Consider the following 20875-nt stretch of genomic DNA (forward strand, 5'->3'; position numbering starts at 1 on the left):
CCAAGACTTTGTTAATCAGGCCGACTGAGGGCTACTGCAAGCAGATAACCCAAATGTGATGACTGCAACAGTGAATACACTTGAACATTTACATTTATGGTAAGTGTACACAACTGTACTTTCTGTATTTGTTCTGCCATGCTACAGCTTAAACTGTGTGCAGATTCTAAAATTTATTCTCAGACACAACAGATTATAGATGTATTTACAAAATCTTATGCAAAACAGTTTGGCTCCACAAAAGGGGGTGGTAAGTTGCCCTAGTGACATCCAGGTAACCCCAGATACTGGAATCCAATTAGATTATATTGAAAAAGAACTGCGCAAACTGGATCCAAACAAAGCACAGGGAGGAGACCGAATTAGTAACAATGACCTGAGAACACTTCAGCAAGAACTTACAGTACCATTATATCTATTATTCACCAGATCATATAAATATGGGAGAATTCCTCAAGATTGGAGACGTGCTTATTAAATCTATTTTTAAGGGAAAGAGGAGTAGGACAACCCCAGAGTCATATAGACCCTTAAGTCTATTTTCATGTTGTGGAAGAATAATGGAGAAGGTAATATTGGATAAATTATTGTCTGAACTGGATAGGCTGGGACTTGAAACCATATATCAATGTGCATATGTTGAAAACAGATTTATTACCACCTGTAACATGATGTTTTATTACAATGTAATAACAGCTATGAATGAAAAATTGTGATGTGGTGTAATTTATATAGATTTAACTTCAGCATTTGACAGGGTCATACACATAACACTGATCAGGAAATTAGTACAGCTAGGTATTGGTGGCCACTGTGGTGCAGCGGTTAGCATTGCTGCCTCACAGCAAGAGGTTCTCCGGTTCGGTCCTCGGCTGGGGTGCCTTCTCTGCGGAGTCTGCATGTCCTCCCTGTGGTTGCGTGGGTTTCCTCCGGGTGCTCAGGTTTCCTCCCACATCCCAAAGATATGCTGTAGGTGGATTAGACAGTCCAAATTAGCCCTAGGTGTGAGTGCGTGCATGTGTGTGCCTTCTCTGGAAGGTTGGGCGATGGGCTGGCAACCCGATACTGTAAAACTCCACTGCCAATCATGAGCGGACAGGTGATCTGCTGTGGCGATCCCTAACCGGGAAAAGCCGAAAGTAAAAGAAGAGTTATTGATATACTCTTGATAAGATGGATAGCTGCATGGCTTTCAAGTAGGACATGGCAAGTATCATACAGCAACTGGACAGGCAAAATCCTAGTTGCAGCCAGGGTGTCCCACAGGGCTCTGTCTGTCCTAGGCTCTTACTTGTTTAGATTGCATCTTTCAGACCTAACTTTTTCATCTGAGGTGTTTTACAGTCTATATGCAGACAACCTGAAATTGGGTAAATTGATTACATGTGCTACGGATAAGGCATGTCTGCAAAATAACTTGAGTAAATTGACCATTTGGGCACAGAAGAACAATATGCTGATAAAGACATCAAAAACTAAGCATATGAGATTTGATAGGCATAAATTGAAAGGTGAATATTTAATACAGCACACAGTGATTGAAACTGTAGACTCATTTAAAGACCTGGGTATATGGGTAGGTTCAGCTGCAAGTTTTTCTAATCATATCAGTCAATTGGTTAATCATAGTTATAGAAGTATAGGTTGTATAAAAAAGATTTATAAAGTCTAGGAAATCAAAAATAATGAAGTTATTGTTTGCTAGTTACATTGGACCCAAAGTTGAGTATGGAATAACAACATGGAAACCCTATAAGAAAACAACCATAAGTAAACTGGAAAGAGTACAACAGAAATATACCAAGGGTATCCATGGATGTGCAAATTTAAGTTATTATGGAAGACTAAAATATCTGAACTTGTTACAGATATCCAAGAGGAGATCTTATTCAGGTATATAGGGCATTTAGTGACAACAACCTCTGGGAATGTTTGGGGTTAACAAAAAGTACTAGAGAATCATCAGACAGCCTATGTAGAAGATTCTATAGGAATGAGAACTATACTAATTGGTTCTAAACTCAAAATACAAGTTCTAGGTGCAATTCCAATGACCACTCGAAAACAAATATTTAAGCGCTTTCATTCACTGTTTATTCTGTGAACTTCTTCAGAAAAAAGTTTACCCTACTCTAATTTCTTTTTATATCAAATCATTTAAACTAACAGGAAATGACTTCATTAACAAGCAACAACAAATTACAACAATTAACTCATAAAAGAATGCTTGTTATTAAAAAACTTGTTTTAAAAAACTTCACATAAATCAAAACATTCATATATATATATATATATATATATATATATATATATATATATATATATACACACACACACACACGTGTGTTATGTTATTTAAATAAACATTAAATTATCTATTTAATCAAAAACATTTTAAATTTATAGACTCATTGAGTCCTGGTGCATTATCCGCCCCTAAAAATAACTGCCATAGTGTTTCTTTACATTCCAAAATATTGCTTGTCACCTTCAAACACAGCCTTCTCTATTTTTTCCAAAACAAAAAAAAATCAAAACTTTTGAATTCAGGACAAGTAGAAGCATGTTTTGCCAGAGAATTTGTTTTATCTTTGTTTTTAATGGCCAAATTGTGTTCATATATCCTACGTTTTAATGCTCGTATTGTTTTTCCTATATAATAATGATCATATGACACACAATTAGCCATGTAAACTACAAATTCACTGTTACAATTATAATAATCTTTGGCCCACAATGTACAATTCAGATGACTTAAAGTAATGAAGGAATTATTACTAATAAACCTACATTGTTTGCAATTTCTGCAAGCGTATGTACCTTTCTTAGCACTGCCCAATCTCATACTACTGCTGTCTTTCTTGTTTCCAGATTCTAACATGGACTTAATGTTCGACTCTGTCTTGTAAGTGAATCTTGGTGTAGTACCTACTGTAGCCACCAACTCTTTGTTACCTAATATGATTCTCCAATTATTCTCTATAATTTCCTTAATATACCACATTTCATTTACTATAGGTATAGGAAAGGAAATGTTATAATTACTAGAAACAATCGTTGAAGTTTCTAACACTGGACTTACAAAAATGTCACTAGAAGATAAAATAGGTGATGCCACTCCCTTTCTCAACACCATTACTTCCTTTTCAATTTTCTTCAACCATTCCATGGTGTAACCTCTAGAAAGGAAAAGTGTTCTCAAAAATAAAACTTCTAATTGGTTCTCTGACAGAGTAGCTAAGGCATGGAACAGACTAACAAATTTAGGGTTGCCACCTTCCTTCGTGGCTAAAACCGGAGTAAAGCCACACCCCTCGTGTCACCAGTAACCCCGCCCACGCGACCCCCTCTCCCACCCACATTCCACCCATTTTGTAACATTGCGATGACATCACTCGGCGGGGAACGCCTTCTTTTTTGTGCCTTTCGGCTGATTTACTATGCTTTTCTGTAAAAAAAAAAAAAAAAAAAAAAAAAAAGTATAGTAAATCAGCCGATTTAAAAACTCCAATAATCTGTTTCCTTTTTGAAACAGAATACCGGAGTTTGTACAGTGTTTTCCGGACTACCGGAGAATCAGTTTGATTTCTGGATAGTCCGGAAAAAAAAATGGAGGGGTGGCAACTCTAAACAAATTACATTAAAGCAAGTAATAGTTTAGATATTTTTAAGAACAGCCTGGGTACTTATTATGGGAACAAGTGATGTGATGTTGCCCTATCTCACATTTATTCTTAGCAAGTTGTGTTCAGATCCGATCCTCTGATCCGACTCGGCCTTATACAGCAGCTCGAGGTCTGTTACTAGCTTGTGGCTATCCCCTATCCCATCATGTACCAGGAGAGCTCCCCAGATCCCGTTTGCCACTAAAACATATCCGGTGCTGTTCTCACTGGCTCTGGCTATGTACAATTTCTTCTATTTTTTTTTTTTTTTTTTTAAATTGTGTGTTTTTCTGTAGATATCTCATCTAGTGTGTTTTACCTTTAAAAACGCTTGGATTTGCTGTTGGCGTTTCTTTCTCTCCTTTGTGTTAAACTGTTTTTGGCTGTCATTTTTTTCCTTAAGGCCTTCTTTCCCTTATTCCAGCTTAAAACTAAAATCAAACAGTTTGTTTTACTAGCGGGCTTTCCTTTTCTCCCCTTTGTGATTATTACAGGCTACTTCATTTGATTTAGAGAACTACCTAGACCCATTTAAGTTAGAGGTTTTTTTTTCCCCTCCCTTTTTTCATCTTCAGGACATAGCCTGTTTAAGTTAGAGGGCTCTGCCATCCCTTTCCTCTATTAGAGTTAGGGTTAATAAAGTTGTTAGTAGTTGTTACTATTGGTGTTGCTGTTGTTTATTAAAAAAAAAAAAATTGGGAGGGGGGAAATCTGTAGTTTGATTGTTGGCTGTTTCCTTTTTTTGATTAGTGCTAATTATGTCTTCTAAAGATTCTAAACCCTCCGGATTTAAAAAGCGTGAAAAGTGTGGACAAAAAATGTCCATTACAGACAGGTATACAGTGTGCGTCTATTGTTTAGGAGCCATTCACCTCCAGGTGTCCTGTGCAGTTTGTTATTCTTTCAGCCGCAGGGCTTTATTGGAACACAAGAATAAGTTGATCTTAAGAGGCCTTTTGAAAACCCCCTTTGCCGAAGCGATTCAGGAAGGTCCCGGTCCTTCTAAGTCTGGCGGGTCTGTTAAGAGGTCTTCATCTTCTAGTGCTTCATCGGAGTCACCCAAAAATGTTTCTAAAGTATTCTCTCCAGATCCGAAGGCTGTCTGTTCTGAGAGGCCTTCCACTTTGGCCCCATCAGTCTCAGTGCCAGTGGAATTTCAATTATGATGCCAGTCCTTGAATTGGAACCAGCATCTCTGACTCTGAGGTCACCATTACTTTAGCCTTCCAAATCTCCTGCCCCCTCGACTCGATCTTCCAGGAGCCTGTCTGATGATGATATGTTTTGTGTGGTGCAGAGACTCGTAAGTACACCGGCGTTCGCCAAACTGTTATCAGATCCAACCATGAGGGCTTCGGATCCAACCAAACCCTCCCCTTCCGTACCAATTCCTCCTCCAAGCCGATCTCGGAGCTGGAATGTCCAGTGCTGATCTTGGTGGAACCATCGGAACCGAGACCTATCACAGGATCATTGGATCTGGACATTGATCCAATGTCATCTGTTCCATCAGAACTCGAGGAGTCTAGGACCCGACACTTTCCAGTCTGGTCCAGGTAAGGGAGTTGGATCGGACAGTTGTCAAATCCAAACTTCCCTCTCTGGGCATTGACTCGGGGGAGCTCGGCTCCTACATCAGCCTTGGAGCCATCCCTCTTGGTTCTGGGGATTCCCTCTTGTTCCTTGGATCCAGGGGCAGGGGGCCTTCGAGATGATGAGGAAAGTGCTGTCTCCACAGGCAACTCCACACTCAGGTCTGGACATTCTTCCCCCAAAGGCACCGGCATCTGTCTCTCTACCCTTGCATCCACAGGGATGCAGAGATCCTAAGCCACAGGAGGCCCCACAGGGAGCTCCACTCTCTTCTGAAACCTCTCCAGAGAACCCCTCCATAGGGGTCCCTTGGAAGAGGTTATGTAAGAAGAAGAATATAGACTCCCCCAGAGGAGTCCGTCACTTCGGATACGGACCACAGTGATGCCGAGGGGTCCCCACAGTCGCCTCCTGATGATGTCTCTTTTGGAGATATCCTCGAAATAGTTGGAGAGATGGCTGGATGTCCACCAACCCTTCAGCGGAGGAGTCTGTATACCTGAAGGCTTTTGGATCTCATCCTTCCTCTACTTGGATGTCCCCACCTTTCGACAAACTTATGGATTGAGTTTCTCTAAAGGCATGGGAGTATCCAGATTCTATCGAACCAGTTCCTTGGATGCCAAATATGTTCATTACTTCCCCATCTGACAAAATTTCCTAACAAAGGGAGTCCCGGTAGATGCTATGAAGGTGCCAGTAGCCACCAAGAAAGAACTTTCAGAGATGTCTTCTCTCCAGCCACTGAACAAGGTGTTTCGTGTGATGGACAGATATGAAAACCACATTTTCTCTTCATCGACCTTTGCTTTTAGGTCGCTGAATTACCCGACTCATTTCACAAGGTTAGAGAGAAATCTCCTGAAAGAGCTAGGAGATGCTATCCGGGGTTCCGTAGCTGACAGGGTGTTAGAAAGAGTTTCCTCTCAGCTCTCTACCTTAAATTCAGTGGTCAACACCTCCATGAGACAGATTTCTTATGCAGCGGATGGAGCGAACTGAGCAGCAGGTTCAGGTATTTCCTTAAGGAGACATTCCTTGATGCGCTTGTGTGACTTTGCAGAACCCTTTAAAAAATCTTCCTTTGTGAATGTCCCATTTGATGGCTTGTCCTTGTTCAGGCCTAAAATCAAAGACACACTAACCAGGTGTGAACAGGAAGGAAAGAGTCTCTCTGCCGTAGAAGTCCATTTTTCCCTGCCTACCAGACCTTACCCCAAAGGTCAGAAAGGTAGTGGGAAAATGTGGTTTTGAAAATCCCAGAGAGCTTTCCAGGACACAAGTGGCGATTCTTCACCCAGGGGCAGAGGGGTAAGTACTAATGGAAGATGCCGACCACCTGGCCGAGGGGGTCCACAAAATCAGGGCGACTGAGAATTTTCTTTGGTAAGCCCTTTCAGTGCTTCTGAGTGGAGGCCCGCCTGTCCATCTCTGGAGGCAGTCGGGGGCTGCTTATCTTTGTACCCAATAGTCTGGCTGACAGTAACAAAAGACAAGTGGGTACAAAGCATCATAGCCAGAGGTTACTCTGTACCCTTTTCCCTTCCCCTCCAAAATATAAAAAAGATCCCAAATGTCCCACCCAGTCAAAGGGAACTGGCAATTCTAGAAATTCAAAAGTTGCTAGACAAAAGAGTCATCCAAACAGTCCCAGGAGACCAAATAAAATCCGGAAATTACTCAAGATTCTTTTTATTTCCAAAAGAAAAAACGTGACTGGAGACCAATTACGGATCTCAGCAACCTAAACAAATCGGTAAGAAAGTCCAAGTTCCAGATGGTAACACTGTAGTCAGTACTTCTGTTCTTGGGACAAGACAATTGGATGCTCTCGATTGACATTCAGGATGCATACTACAACATAAAAAAGGACAGGCAGTCCAGGAGACACCTGCACTTTCGTCTGGGAGCCAGCCATTGCCAGTTTCGGGCTCTGCCCATTGTCCTCACTACAGCCCCCAGAGTGTTCTCCAATTGTATGGCAGTAGTCGTGGCTCACTTGAGACGCCTAGGATTCCGAGTGTTTCCGTACCTAGACGACTGGCTCCTAACTGCACCACTGAGCATCTACTAGCAAAAGTGAGAGACTCCACCTTGCAGCTCTGCTCTCAATTAGGAATTACAGTAAACTATAAAAAAATCTGCCTTGCTGCCCTCTCAGAGTATCGTTTTTATAGGACCAGAACTAGATACAACAACCCCAGAAAGGGTACAAGTTCTACAGTGTCAGGTCCTAAATCATTTTTCCAAGAAATGAATGCAAACAAGAACAGTTCTGAAAGTCCTGGGGACCATGGCAGCAGCAGCAGTAACCTTGCTCCCATTAGCATGTATGCACATGAGAATTATCCAGTGGTTATTATCCACATAGTGTTCAATGCAGGCACTACCTATGTCCCACAAGATTTTGATGGTAGAATCTTGCAAAAAAGATCTTTGTTGGTGGATTTACTCCACTCGTGATGCTAGGTTGACCCTTTGTACTTCCCCAACCATTAGCCACAGTGACCACAGATGCTTCTCAGATGGGGGGGTATTGTCTGAGAAAGACAGTCCAAGCCACTTGTCAGGATCACGAGGCTCATTTGCACATCAGTGTCCTAGAGATGAGAGCAGTGCTTCTGGTGTTGCAAGCATTCCAGGGCTCTCTTCCGCTGGGAACTATTGCAGTACAGACAGACAACATGTCAGCGGTATGGTACGTAAACAAGGAGGAACCAGATCTCACCCCCTTTGCCGGGAGGGCCCGAGAGTATGGCAGCGGGCGACCTTTTCCCAATGCTTTCCGATCCTGATGTCTCACGAGTGGTCCCTAAAACTAGAAGTAGTGGAAAAGATTTTCCGCAAATGGAGCCAGCCTTGCTGTGATCTTTTTGCCACATCCATAAATGGCAAATGCAGCAGCTACTTTGCTCTTACCCCCCTCTGGGGAAGTCACCAAGGGATGCACTTGTACACGATTGACCCTTGGGTCTCCTGTACTCCTTTCCTCCCTTTCCATTAATAGCCAAAGTTCTTCAGAAAGCCAATTATTTGGGAAGGGACTTGATACTCATCGCCGCACACTGGCCTTGTCAAATCTGGCTCTCCTTCCTGTGGCATCGTCTTCAGGAGGAGCCTTGGATTTTGGACCCAGTTCTGGACCTTCTGACTCATGTATCAGGAACGCTCCATCCCTGTCCTCAATTCCTCAAGTTGACAGCTTGGCTGCTCCAATTCTAACTATAGCCAGGCTCCATAGCATTTCTTCCTTAGTAAAACAAATCCTTATTTCTTCTCATAAGGCTTCAATGAGAAAGATATATACAAGCAAATGGAAAAGATTTTCTTCATGGGCTTCAGACAATCACATTGATTCCTTTTTTCTTCCCCAGTATCTTCTGTTCTAGAATTCTTGGCAAAACTATTCAATGAAGGGGCAGCCACACCTGCTATTCAAGTTAATTTAGAGGCAATATCCTTTAGGTGAATCAGGCCTGAATTTTATTTCACACAGACTATGCAAAGCTTTTCTAAAAGGTACCTTTTTATTAAGGCCGTCTATTAGAGACCCTCCAGCACCATGTGATTTAAATTTTGTCTTATCCCGGTTAGGCCCCTCCCTCCCGTATGAGCCAGCATCATCCTGCATTCTCAAATTTTTGTCTTGGAAAACTATTCTTTTGATAGCTATTACTTCTGCTAGAAGGGTGTCGGAACTGCAAGCCTTGTCAGTAAAGCCCCCCTACATAATTTTCAAAAAGGATAGAATATCCCTATGAGCAAACCCCCCCCTCACCTTTTTACCCAGAATTTGTTCAGAGTCTAATTTAAACCAATCCATAGAACTACCAGTGTTTTTCCCTAACTATGAGAATAAGGCAGAATATGTACTGCACCCACTGGATGTACATAGACAATTACGTTTCTGCTTACATAGGACAAAGGACTTCAGAAAATCTGACCACCTATTTGTATCCTTTTCAAATTCAAGGAAAGGTGCCCCAGTTTCTAAAAGTGACACTTACAGAATGGCTCTCAGATTGTATAACCTTCATTTACAAGTGATCTTTCCCATAAAATAAAAGGTCATTCTACAAGGGCAATTGCAGCCTCTGCCACCTTTCGGGTTAGATTCTCTATTGATACCATGTGTGCTGCAGCAAGATGGGCAAGGCCACATACCTTTATCACTCATTACAAAGTCGATTTGGCCTCCAGGAACAGGGCGTCCTTTGGTTCCACAGTTCTGAAGAATATTCTCCCTTGAGCCACCCAAGAAAGTTGGGGCTAGGTACGCTGTCCCAACCTGCTAAGAGTGAAGGTGAGATAAGAGATCATCACATAAAGAAGTTATGTACTCACCATAACATTCCATGTGTGTTGTCCATCTTGCCTTCATTCTTACATCCCACCCTCCTTCCCCCAGCCTTTTCCTCCTGGAAGACCGAATCGATACAATTGGATACTAGTGTTCTTTGGCCTTCTTGATTGCTCTATTAAGTATTAAGCTATCCTTATTTTAGAATTACTTTGTATAGCTACAAGCAAGGTCTGGGGAGCTCTCCTGGTGCGTGATGGGATAGGGGATAGCCACGAGCTATAGGGAAAGATCTCGAGCTGGTGTATAAGGCCGAGTTGGATCTGAGGATCAGGTCCGAACCCAACCTGCTAAGAATGAAGGTGAGTTGGACAACACACACGGAATGTTATGGTGAGTACATAATTTCTTTTTTTGGTATATTGGCAAGCTAGAAGGGCATTAATGCCTGTGCTTGAAATATTTGTATGTATGCTACTTATTCAGAACATTCTCATTGGCTTATAAACAGTCATGCTCAAAGGTGTCTCATCACATAATTTTGAGCAACTCACTGAACTGGCCATGTCATTGCTTTCCCTGAAACCTTCACTTCTGAGAATCATCCTACCATATTCTCATTTGGCCTACTCATCTATTCAGCGTCCAGTGGTGTTATAATTTTTTTAATCGTACCAGCTGCATAGGTTGTCCTTATTTCAGATTTTTGTGATGCACCTTTGAAAATTTGATGTGCACATTTTTTCCTTGCTTTGATGTGTAGCTGTTGGCAAGCAAAAGCTTCATCTCTGAAAGCCATTTTCTTTATTTTATTAAGTATTGTTATTTGCTTTTGTTTTTTTATTTAGTTTTTTTTTGTTTTTTTGGTTTGGTTTTGTTTAACCAAGAAAGAGCTGTAAAAAATAATCCTGATTTCAGGATTATTAGAGCTGCATAGTTTGGAACTGCAGTCTGAGAGGATCAAATACAGGTATGCATGATTAAACTCAACAGCATATCATAATCTTATTCCTCTGTTTTGTGCTGCTAACTTATGAGGTCTTTATTCTTGTTGTGGAGCTTCAGTGTAAAACATTTTGTCTCTGGATGGCATAACTCCTTTCTAACATTTGAGAAATAAAATGCTCAGGTCTTCTGGAGTGAGCACGTGTGGACCAGAAACTGTTAAGTTGATCTGTGTGTCCATGTTTGGTGTTCCTGTAGCCTCCCTTCACGTGATTGGCTTTGTAAATGGATACTGAATACCAAAATACAGTTTTCCTCCATCCGTCACTTCTCCCTTTCAGCAGTGTTTTCAAGGTGCTATATATTTTTCATATATGTTACACTTCTTGCCTGTAGAGCTTCAAGTCAGGAATTGACTGTTGTACAAGAATGGTCACTGCCAGTTGAATTTTTTGACTTGTGTGTTGTGCACCTGTCTTTGCAATAGGCTCTTATTACTGAGTAGACAGTTTGAAAATATAATTTTGGGTTCTCATTAAGTGAAACAGTACTTGGCCAGATTCGCAGTCATTGCAGCTGCCTCTAGAAGGAATGCATATATTGTTCAGAAGCAATTTTCCTTAGCCGGTGAGAAAGTTCATAAGTTCACAAATCTTATTACAGTGCTCAAGTCAAATGTCCAACTAGGAACAATGATTTTCTTCAAATAAGACATGTTATTTGCAAGCCAGGTATCCAAAGATTTTTTTTAAATGTCTCTACATTCTTTGACAAACGTATTTCTGTTGTGATATTATTCCAAAGTAATGTAATTTTGTTCATATGAAAATTTTAATTTAGTCTTACATAATGGAATTACAAAATTGCTATACCTTAAGTTCTTTTCGCTCATAAAAGGATACATATTAATCATTGTCTGCAATGAAGGATCATGAAAAATATTTTAGGCCAATATTAGATTACCACAATGGTATCTGTAACTTACTGAAAAAAAATATTCCTTTTTCTGTGTGCAAGCTTGCTTGGACTGCGTTATTTGCAGTTAAAGTACACAGCTGGGTACTTCTGTTCATGTATGTGACAGCATAACTTAACTTCTGATTCAGAATGCTTTGTCTGTGTTATCTGGGCCTCCCCTTCACACTATGCATATTTTATGGAAGATATGTTAACATCTGAAAAAAAATGCAGTGTAATGCTTGCGTCTTTAGTGGAGCCAGTGGCCATTCTGCGCATGACAGGATATTATTGCTGTGAGTATTTGATCTGGGAACAGTATTGGAAATGTCATACAGGCATAATTAAAAATGACATTCATAGGTTCATTTTCAAACCTGTTTATGAGGAGTTATTACTGATTTGATAATTGCACTTCCTACAGAGCTAATGATGGTTTTGTATTCATTTACATTCCAGATGTCCCAGAGCATGTCTTCAGTGTCATCACGACATTCTGAGAAAATAGCCATCAGAGAGTGAGTATGCAGTTTTGCATTATAAATGTGTAATTATTCTTAACCATCACAGCACTGTCAAAGCACAGAATAAATACTGCAGCAAAGATGCTTTGTTTTCCTAAAACTGCATACCCCACTCCAGCAGGATAAGAAGATAAATGTAGATATCCTTGAGTCTGTCTCAAAAGAAACAAAAACTGAACATCTCACCTGTCTTGAAGGTTGTAGCACAGGTAGTGCTCACACGATGACTCCATTGTGGCCTCACTGATGAATAAGTTGTATTGCAGTCTACATACTTTTGACATTAAAACTGTTAAAGTTCATAGGGGAGCAATATTTTTATACATTTCTGTTTCCTAAATAATTATTTAGGTAATGTAGATAGGATATATATTTCAATTTGTTTGAGAACTGGTAGGATGCTGTTAAAAGAAGTTCCTTCCTTCACCATAGTATATTAAAGTATGGATTACTTGACCTATTCATTAGCCATTTTAAAAAGTCAGGAGATCAGCTAGGTTTTATAATTACATTAGAGAATTTCTTGACTAATTACATTAGAGAATTTCTTGACTGGCTAAAAGAGTAGAATATTCTATTTTAGGATGCCCATTAAAGTGAAGATGTTCAGCAGTACCTCAGATTGGGTACGTGTAATGCCTTTATCCTTGCTAAAACTGAAAGTGTGGCTGTTTGAATATTGGCTAGGGGACTACAATGCTGTTAGAAATTGTTCTGCAGTTGATCACTTGACAACAAACCAGGGTAGTGTAGTACTTGAGTTTTACAATCTCCATCCAGCAAATACTAGGTATTAAAAGACAGCAGCCCTCAAATGGCTGAAGTTGTTACTTTGCACACACATTTTCGAAGGTTTGAAAAATAGTCACCAGTTGGGTAAACATTTATTCTGATTTTGGATGCCTTCAATATTAGTAACCTTTTGGATTTTCTCTTCTGCTGTGTTCTTCAGAAATTTTCTCACTCCTGTTCCCATGTTGGGGCATACATACACAGCCAGCCAAAGGAGCGTTGATAGCTATAGGCACAGGCATCATGATGAGGTGTCATGCCTGGCTTTACCTCTGTGATTTCACAGACAATTTAAGTGCATCCTTCACTAACACCCCATATGATGGATCATCCCTAGTTGGTCAGGTGGTTAAAGAGAAAATTTAGAGGTGTGAAAAAGATGGAAAGAATGCTTCTTGTCATGGGTGTTAAGTTTGAGACCCTGCAGCGATCATATTGTAGGAACCAAAAGGAGTCCAAGCTCCTATGCTTTTGAAAGTCCTGACATCAACACTTTGAGTCTACTTCTGACAAAGGTGACCATGACAGAAGTGACCCCTCTAATGGATGCAGATCTAGGGGTTGTGGGTGGAGGTCTGCAGAACCAGGGATATCCAGAGGCCCTTCTTTGATAGGCAGCCTAAGTTTCCCCTGTGGAGGCAGTTGGGGGTCATTTATTTGTTTTTTCACATAGAGTATCACTGTGCACTGATCTCTCCTTTCTTCCCAAGATGGCATCTAGATCCAGCTTGAATCAACCCATCTATCTGCCAGTGTTCTTTCCCAATCACTCCAGCAAGGGCATATAGTTTCATCACATTTTAGATGTGCACAGTCATTTTTGCTTCTATCCTCACAGACTTAAGGCCATCAGAAAAGACCCTCTGTTAGTTTTCTTTGTGCATAATGGGCTTGAACATGTTAAGTTTCCAAAATTACTTTATCCAGATGGATTTCAGACTGCATAACATTTGATGTTATGTGATCCTATCTCGCCTACATTCTGACTGATGGGTTCGGAGCCGATCCCTCAGCTCCGACTCGGCACGCTTATGCCAAAGAGCGAAGTCTCTTATTGACTGAGCTTACTATATCCCAGGATGCACCACTACCAGTCCCCCAGATCTCGTTTGCCGCTAACTAGCAAAGACGTGGTCTCGAGCTGGCTGAGCTAAGTAGTGTCTTTTCACTAACTTTTTCTGTCAGAAATTTGCTAATTCTTCACAAAAAGCTGTTTTAACAGCTACTCTGTGCTGTTGTGTGTGTTTTGAGAAATTTTTTGTGGAAATTTTGTGTGTGATTGGTGTTTGTTCTGGTTACAGGCTCCCTTGATCCGTAGGGCCTTTCCTGTCAGTTAATCCCTTTTGAACCTTTAGGGGTTCTTTGATTCCTTATATATTTATTCACTGTTGTATGTCTTCAGTTGGCCTTTATTTTAATTGCGGGCTATCATTGTGAACAGCAAGTTAATCTTTGTAGGGTCAGTCTATTCCAACAGAGTTTTGTCTGTGAGAGAGTTACTCAGTTTTACTTATAATGTCTCAGGCCCCTAGGCCTTCGGGCTTCAAGAAGTGCACTAAATGTAGTTTTAAAATGTCTTTCACGGATGACCACTCTCTCTGTGTATATTGTTTGGGCGCCAAACATTTGCAGGAGTCCTGCAGCGTGTGTCACGCTTTTTCCTCGAGGGTCCTCCAAGAGAGGAAAAATAAACTTATATTGAAAGGCCTTATAAAACCCTCTTTTGAAGAAGCTTTAGCATCCTCTCCTGCTAAAAAGAAAAGGGCGTCGGCTCCGACCAGTCCGTCGGACCCGACCGCCAAAAGACATAGGCAGGCTTCTCCTTCAGCTCCAAGGACTTCGGAGCCGAGGGCGGAATGGTCTGCCTCGATGCCTCCAGTCTCGACTCCTCTGGCTTCGGAGCCGATGGCTGGGGCATCGAGAGGCGGGTCACCTTCATCGGCTCCACTGGTCTCGGAGCCGATGAAGGTTGTCCGCTCAGACACTTCCTCCTCGGTGCCTAAGTCCTCCTCGGCACCGATGGAAACTGGTTTGTGTATTCCTTCGGCGCCGATAGTTATCGAGTCGCCTCGGAGCCGGTCCCCTAGCCCCTTGGGGCCGTTGGAGAGGCCAACTCGAACCCGTTCAGTCTCCTCTAGGTCATCGAGGATGTCAGATTCGGACATAGACAGGGTGCTCCAAAGACTGTTCCAGTCCCCAGTCTTTCAAAAATTTATTTCGGCTCCGACCCAATTGGCTTCGGAGCCGATAGCCCATTCCATTGCCGTTCCTCCTCCGACCGCTTCGGCTCCGTCGGAGCAGGTGCTGTTGGAGCCGGTGGAGATCCTAGGGTCGGCTCCGACCCTTACTCCAACCCGGCCTTGGTCCGAGTTTGCACGGACTTCTTCGGCCGGACCCGGGGGTGACGTTTCGGGACCTATGCTGTCGGTTCCGAGCCTCCCTCTCGGTGCTTCAGCTGCGGGACTTCCGTCTGCTATCATGGCTCCGGGGACCGGACACTCCCAGGATTCTGGGGGTCCGGCTTTCAGAGCTATGAGGAGTGCCTTGGCCAAGTCTTCTTCGGCCATCTCTACAGCTTTACCGGCACCTTCCCTGGGCGTGGAGACTGGGTCTTTGGCAGTTCCCCTGTCCCTAGGCAGCGGAGCCCCGGGGCCTGAGATTACCCCCACTGGGGGTTCCCCTCCTCCTGAGGGTTCTTCGGAGTTGTCTTCGGAGGAGCCCCCAAGGAAGAGATCTTGCAAGAGGAAGCACGTGGACTCCCCTGAGTCTCTTACATCGGACACTGATCTTGATGATGCGGAGGGGTCCCCAAAGTCGTCCTCGGATGATGTCTCATTCGCAGACATTTTAGAAATCCTTAAGCAACGGCGGCTGGATATCCAAACCCCCTCTGCTGATGAGTCAGTGCTTCTCAAGGCCTTTGGGGCTCAGCTCTCCGCCTCCTGGGTGTCTCCGCCCTTCGACGAGCTCCTGGATTTGGTTTGTCGGAGGGCGTGGGAACATCCAGATACTGTGGAACCAGTGCCTTCTCGCCCTAACAAATTTTTGTCTGCCCCACCCGAGAAGGAGTTCTTGACAAAGGCGTGGCTGTAGATGCCATGGTGGTGGCATCTGCTACACAACAGGGCGTGGCAGAGGCTTCAACGTCCGTCCATCCTCCTAATAAGGAGTCTAGGAGCATGGACGATGCAGAAGCGCACCCTGACTTCAGCGGCCTTAACACTATGGTCCCTGAATTATTTGGCACATTTTACCAGGCTACAGAGGGATCTGGTCAAGGAGCTGTCAGATTCCCTCTCAGGTAACCTACCTGAGCAGCTAGCCCAGTCGGTTAGCTCTCAGTTGGCTATCCTTACCTCGATTTCTAACTCGTCCATGAGGCTCATTTCATATGCGGCGAAGGGCGGGCAAGCGGCAGGCACAGGCGTGGCTCTCACGGAGACAAGCCTGGCTCCGTTGTGTCATTTCGCGGAGGCCTTCAAGTCTTCCTTCGCCGACGCTCCCTTTGATGGGTCCTCTTTGTTTGGACCTAAGGTAAAGACACTCTTACCGCTGTGAGCAAGAGGGAAAAACTTTATCTGCCGTAGGTGCACGTTATTCCACTCCCTTTCGGCCTTATCCCAAGGCTAAAGGAGGAGGGAAGATGTGGTTCCGCAAATCACGGAAGTTTTTTCCTCAACAGCAGGAAGATTCCCCTTCCAGAGGCAGAGGGCGGGAAATTTTTCTCGGAGACGCCGTCCCAGAGGCGGCAGAGGGCCCCGCAATTCTGGAGACCCCGAGTCCTTTCGTGGCTCTTCAGCCTCCCACACTTCATGAGGGATTGCCCGGCTGTGCTGCTCGAGCCAGTCGGGTGCCGTTGCCAAGCACCTAAAAGCCTGGGAGTCTATCACTCAGGACAGATGGGTGCTTCGGATTATTGCTGGAGGTTACACCATTCCCTTCACACACTCACCCCCACCGTCCAAAAAAATCCCGGACCCACCACCCAGTCAAAGGGAAATCGCAGCCGCAGAAGCTTCAAAGCTGCTAGAAAAAGGAGTCATCCAACCGGTCCCCACAGACCAGATCGGATCCGGAAATTACTCAAGGTTCTTTTTAGTGCCAAAAAAGACAGGGGACCTGAGACCAGTATTGGATCTCAGCAAACTAAACCAGTCCATCATGAAGTCCAAATTCCGAATGGTCACTTTACAATCCATTCTCCCATTGTTGGAGAAGGATGTTTGGATGTGCTCCATAGATCTCAAGGACGCCTATTATCACATACCGATACATCAGGCGTCCAGGAGGTATCTGCGCTTCAGCCTGGGAGACAGTCATTTCCAATTTTGTGCACTGCCCTTTGGTCTCACCATAGCCCCCAGGGTGTTCACCAAGTGTTTGGCAGTAGTGACTGCTCACCTGAGGAGTCTCGGATTCCAAGTGTTTCCCTATCTGGACGACTGGCTCCTGACTGCCACCACCAGGCATCTACTAATAGACAACCTCAAAGCCACCATCTCCCTGGGTGCTTCCCTGGGAATTACATTCAATTGGTCAAAGTCTGTCTTGCTGCCCTCTCAGCGCATAAGATTCATAGGAGCAGAGATAGACTCAAAATTGATGCAGCGTCTTCCTTCCTACCGAAAGGATTCAAACTTTACAAGGTCAAGTCCAAGCCCTGCTTCCAAGATCCAAAGCCCCAGCCAGGATGGTCCTGCAACTTTTAGGTTCGATGTCTACCACGGTTCTCCTAGTTCCACTGGCAAGATTGCACATGAGGATTCTTCAGTGGCTGTTATCGACACAATGGTCTTTTCAGAATCTCCCCCTCAATCATCTCATACTGATTACAGAAACATGCAAACGGGACCTCTGCTGGTGGCTTCAGTCATCCAATCTGAATCAGGGAAGACCTTTTGTTATCCCCCCTCCGGTGGCCACCCTGACAACGGATGCCTCCCAGACAGGGTGGGGGGGGCATTGTCTGGGCAGGTTAGTTCAGGGTTCTTGGCTTCCAGACGAAACCTTTCTCCATATCAATGTATTGGAAATGAGGGCTGTACTTCTGTCCCTACAGGCCCTCCACAAGTTTCTCCCTCAAGGCATTATCGCCATCCACACAGACAACATGTCGGTGGTCTGGTATCTAAACAAACAAGGAGGGACCAGATCTTACCCCCTTTGCAGAGAGGCCATGAGGGTGTGGGAATGGGCTGTAGCTACCAACCGTTTCTTGGTAGCGACCCACATTCCAGGCAAATCCAATATTTTGGCAGACAGATTAAGCAGGACGATTCTCTCTCCTCACGAGTGGTCCCTGAACGAAACAGTAGCAGCTCAGGTTTTCAGAAGATGGGGGACTCCGTGCTGCGACCTGTTTGCAACACCACAAAACACAAAGTGCAAAGGTTCTTTTCCTTGACTCCACGTCAGAGGCAGCTGGATGCTCTAGCCCAACCTTGGCCAACAGGACTACTTTATGCCTTTCCTCCGGTTCCACTCCTCCCCAAAGTCATCCAGAAAGCTTCCCAATTGGGGTCCACAATGATACTAATTGCTCCGCACTGGCCTCGTCAGGTATGGTTCCCCTACCTAAAGAAACATGCTCTGGATGGTCCTTGGTTTTTGGATCTAACTCCGGACCTGCTGATTCATCAGTTGGGACGACAACACCAGTCCCTTCACACTTTGAAATTAACAGCTTGGCTCCTCCACTTCCGACTTTAGTCAGAAATCACAACTTAGACCCGGAAGTTATTCACATTTTATCTTCGGCCCACAAACCCACCACTAAGAAATTGTACCTCAGTAAGCTGAAGAGGTTTGCTATCTGGGCTCAACTCAGGGGCTTAGACCCTATCACTGCCCCGATACCAGAGGTCTTGAAATTTTTAACATCCTTGTTTACTCAAGGATCTTCAGTCTCTACTATTAAAGTCCAACTAGCAGCTATCTCCAAATTTCATGAATCCATGGACCCACCGTTGATGAGCAGCAGATTATGCAAAACTTTCATTAAAGGTGCTGTGCTGTTAAGACCCCAGTTTTCATCCTGCGCCCGTGGGATCTTGATTTGGTACTTCGTGCCTTAACATCTTCCCCTTCGAACCGGCTGCTACATGTGAGTTAAAATATCTGTCTTGGAAAACTGCCTTCTTAGTTGCAATTACCTCTGCAAGAAGAGTTTCAGAGCTTCAAGCCCTATCTATCAAACCACCGTACTTGATTTTTCACAAGGATAGAGTATCACTTAGGCCTAATCCATCCTTTGTTCCAAAGGTTTGTTCTAATCTCTGTCTCCAACAATCTCTAGAGCTACCAGTTTTCTTTCCAAAATTCTCAAATGAAGCAGAATACACCTTCCATAAATTGGATGTTCACAGGCAATTGCGCTTCTATCTAGACAGGACTCAACAAATTTGAAAAACAGACCAGTTGTTTGTGTCCTTTTCAGATAATAAATTGGGTCAAACCATCACGAAAGCTACTATCTCCAAATGGATTAGAGATTGCATAACTCAGGCTTATTCCTCTTCAAATAAGCAACTTACAACATCTATCAAAGCTCACTCTACCAGAGCTATGGCTACTTCTATTGCTTTTCATTCCAAGCTCGCTATCTCTGAGATTTGTGCTGCGGCTACTTGGTCCAACCCGCACACTTTCATTTCCCACTATAAATTGGATGTGGCATCTAAAGGGCGAGCATCATTTGGTTCCACGGTACTCAGGAGTGTTTTCCAGTGAGCCACCCAGGATTCAAGTGCTAGGGACGCTGTCCCATCAGTCAGAATGTAGGCGAGATAGGATCACATAACATCTTTTAGTTATGTACTCACCATAACTTCAGATGTTTGGGATCCATCTCGCCTACATTCCTAATACCCACCCTCCTTCCCCCTGCCTTGGAGATCAGAAGAGATTGAACGGTTTTGAGTTCTACTGTTTTTATCTTGTTTCATCTGACGATGTTATATAAGCAGTGCATGCATGTATGCGGACAAACTAGATCTGGGGGACTGGTAGTGGGGCATCCTGGGATATAGTAAGCTCAGCCAATAAGAGACTTCGCTCTTTGGCATAAGCGTGCCGAGTCGGAGCCGAGGGATCGGCTCCGAACCCATCAGTCAGAATGTAGGCGAGATGGATCCCAAACATCTGAAGTTATGGTGAGTACATAACTAAAAGTTTATTCTTCCTGCAAGCATCCTTTGCCCCTTAGACCAAAAGCTTATTCTAAGAGGGCGATGGCCATCTTTCACCTTCTTCAGGAAATCTTTTGTAGATGAGATCTGTACAGCTGCTACATACAGGGGCTTCCTTATATACCTTTATTAAAAATTATAAGTTGGACATGATTTCAAGATCTAGAGCTTCCTTTGGAGCCACTATCTTCAGGGGTCTCCTGTCATGATGCCACCCAAGTGCTAAGTAGCTGGGGATTCTGACCTCCAAATTGGCTAAGATGGATGGGATGAATAAGATATGGTAGTTAATTATGTACTTACCATGATGCTCTATCCTTTCATCCTCGCCTTGCCAATATGACATCCTCCCACTGTCCCTTTCCTATATCTAAATCTGTAGGACTTGTAGGGCCTGCCACCTTTTGAGGTTATAACAGGATTCACTGTACCTTTGGGCAAAATACTCAGTCTGAGGGAGTTTTACATGCTGATGTGTTATGGGTAGGAAAAATTTAAAGACACTCGAGGCGGAGCAGTAGTTTTGCTGACTTGGATCCAATAAGCATCTTGAGGGCCCATTAATCATCAGATGGGTGAGGATAAAAGGATACAGAATTATGTTTAGTACGTAAGTACTGTTTTCTGCCCATGTCTCACTAGCCCTTTTTTTGCTGCATTTTATAGCCTATGTACTGTTTCTGCATATGTAGTTCAGTGCTGTTCAGCCTGCTTCACTGCTCAAGCAGATAATTGTCCCACTGGAGAAAATGTTCTTATCATTTATTGTAATTTGTTAGTGATGGTTAACTTTAATCAGTTAGGATACCTAGTAAGATATTTTAAGGCATGCCCATGCCTAAGAAAGAAGGCAGGTGCTGTTGTGTAGACAGATTTAGCTCAAAGGCTACCATAGTTTGGGCATTTTCTGCT

The 20875-nt window shown here is 43.5% G+C and overlaps 1 protein-coding gene across 1 annotated transcript in view; it reads left to right on the plus strand.

Moving 5' to 3' along the window:
- Positions 1 to 20875, plus strand: part of RB1CC1 (RB1 inducible coiled-coil 1) — a gene marked incomplete in the record, with an annotated part of 2392675 nt that overhangs the window by 2234501 nt on the left and 137299 nt on the right. The window contains 1 exon segment of the mRNA XM_044061705.1: positions 11920 to 11978. Coding sequence (XP_043917640.1) covers positions 11920 to 11978 — 59 coding nt within the window.

The sequence above is a fragment of the Protopterus annectens genome, chromosome 2.part0 (assembly GCF_019279795.1).
Source record: "Protopterus annectens isolate FY-2018-M chromosome 2.part0, PAN1.0, whole genome shotgun sequence".
NCBI classification, from domain to species: Eukaryota; Metazoa; Chordata; order Ceratodontiformes; family Protopteridae; genus Protopterus; species Protopterus annectens.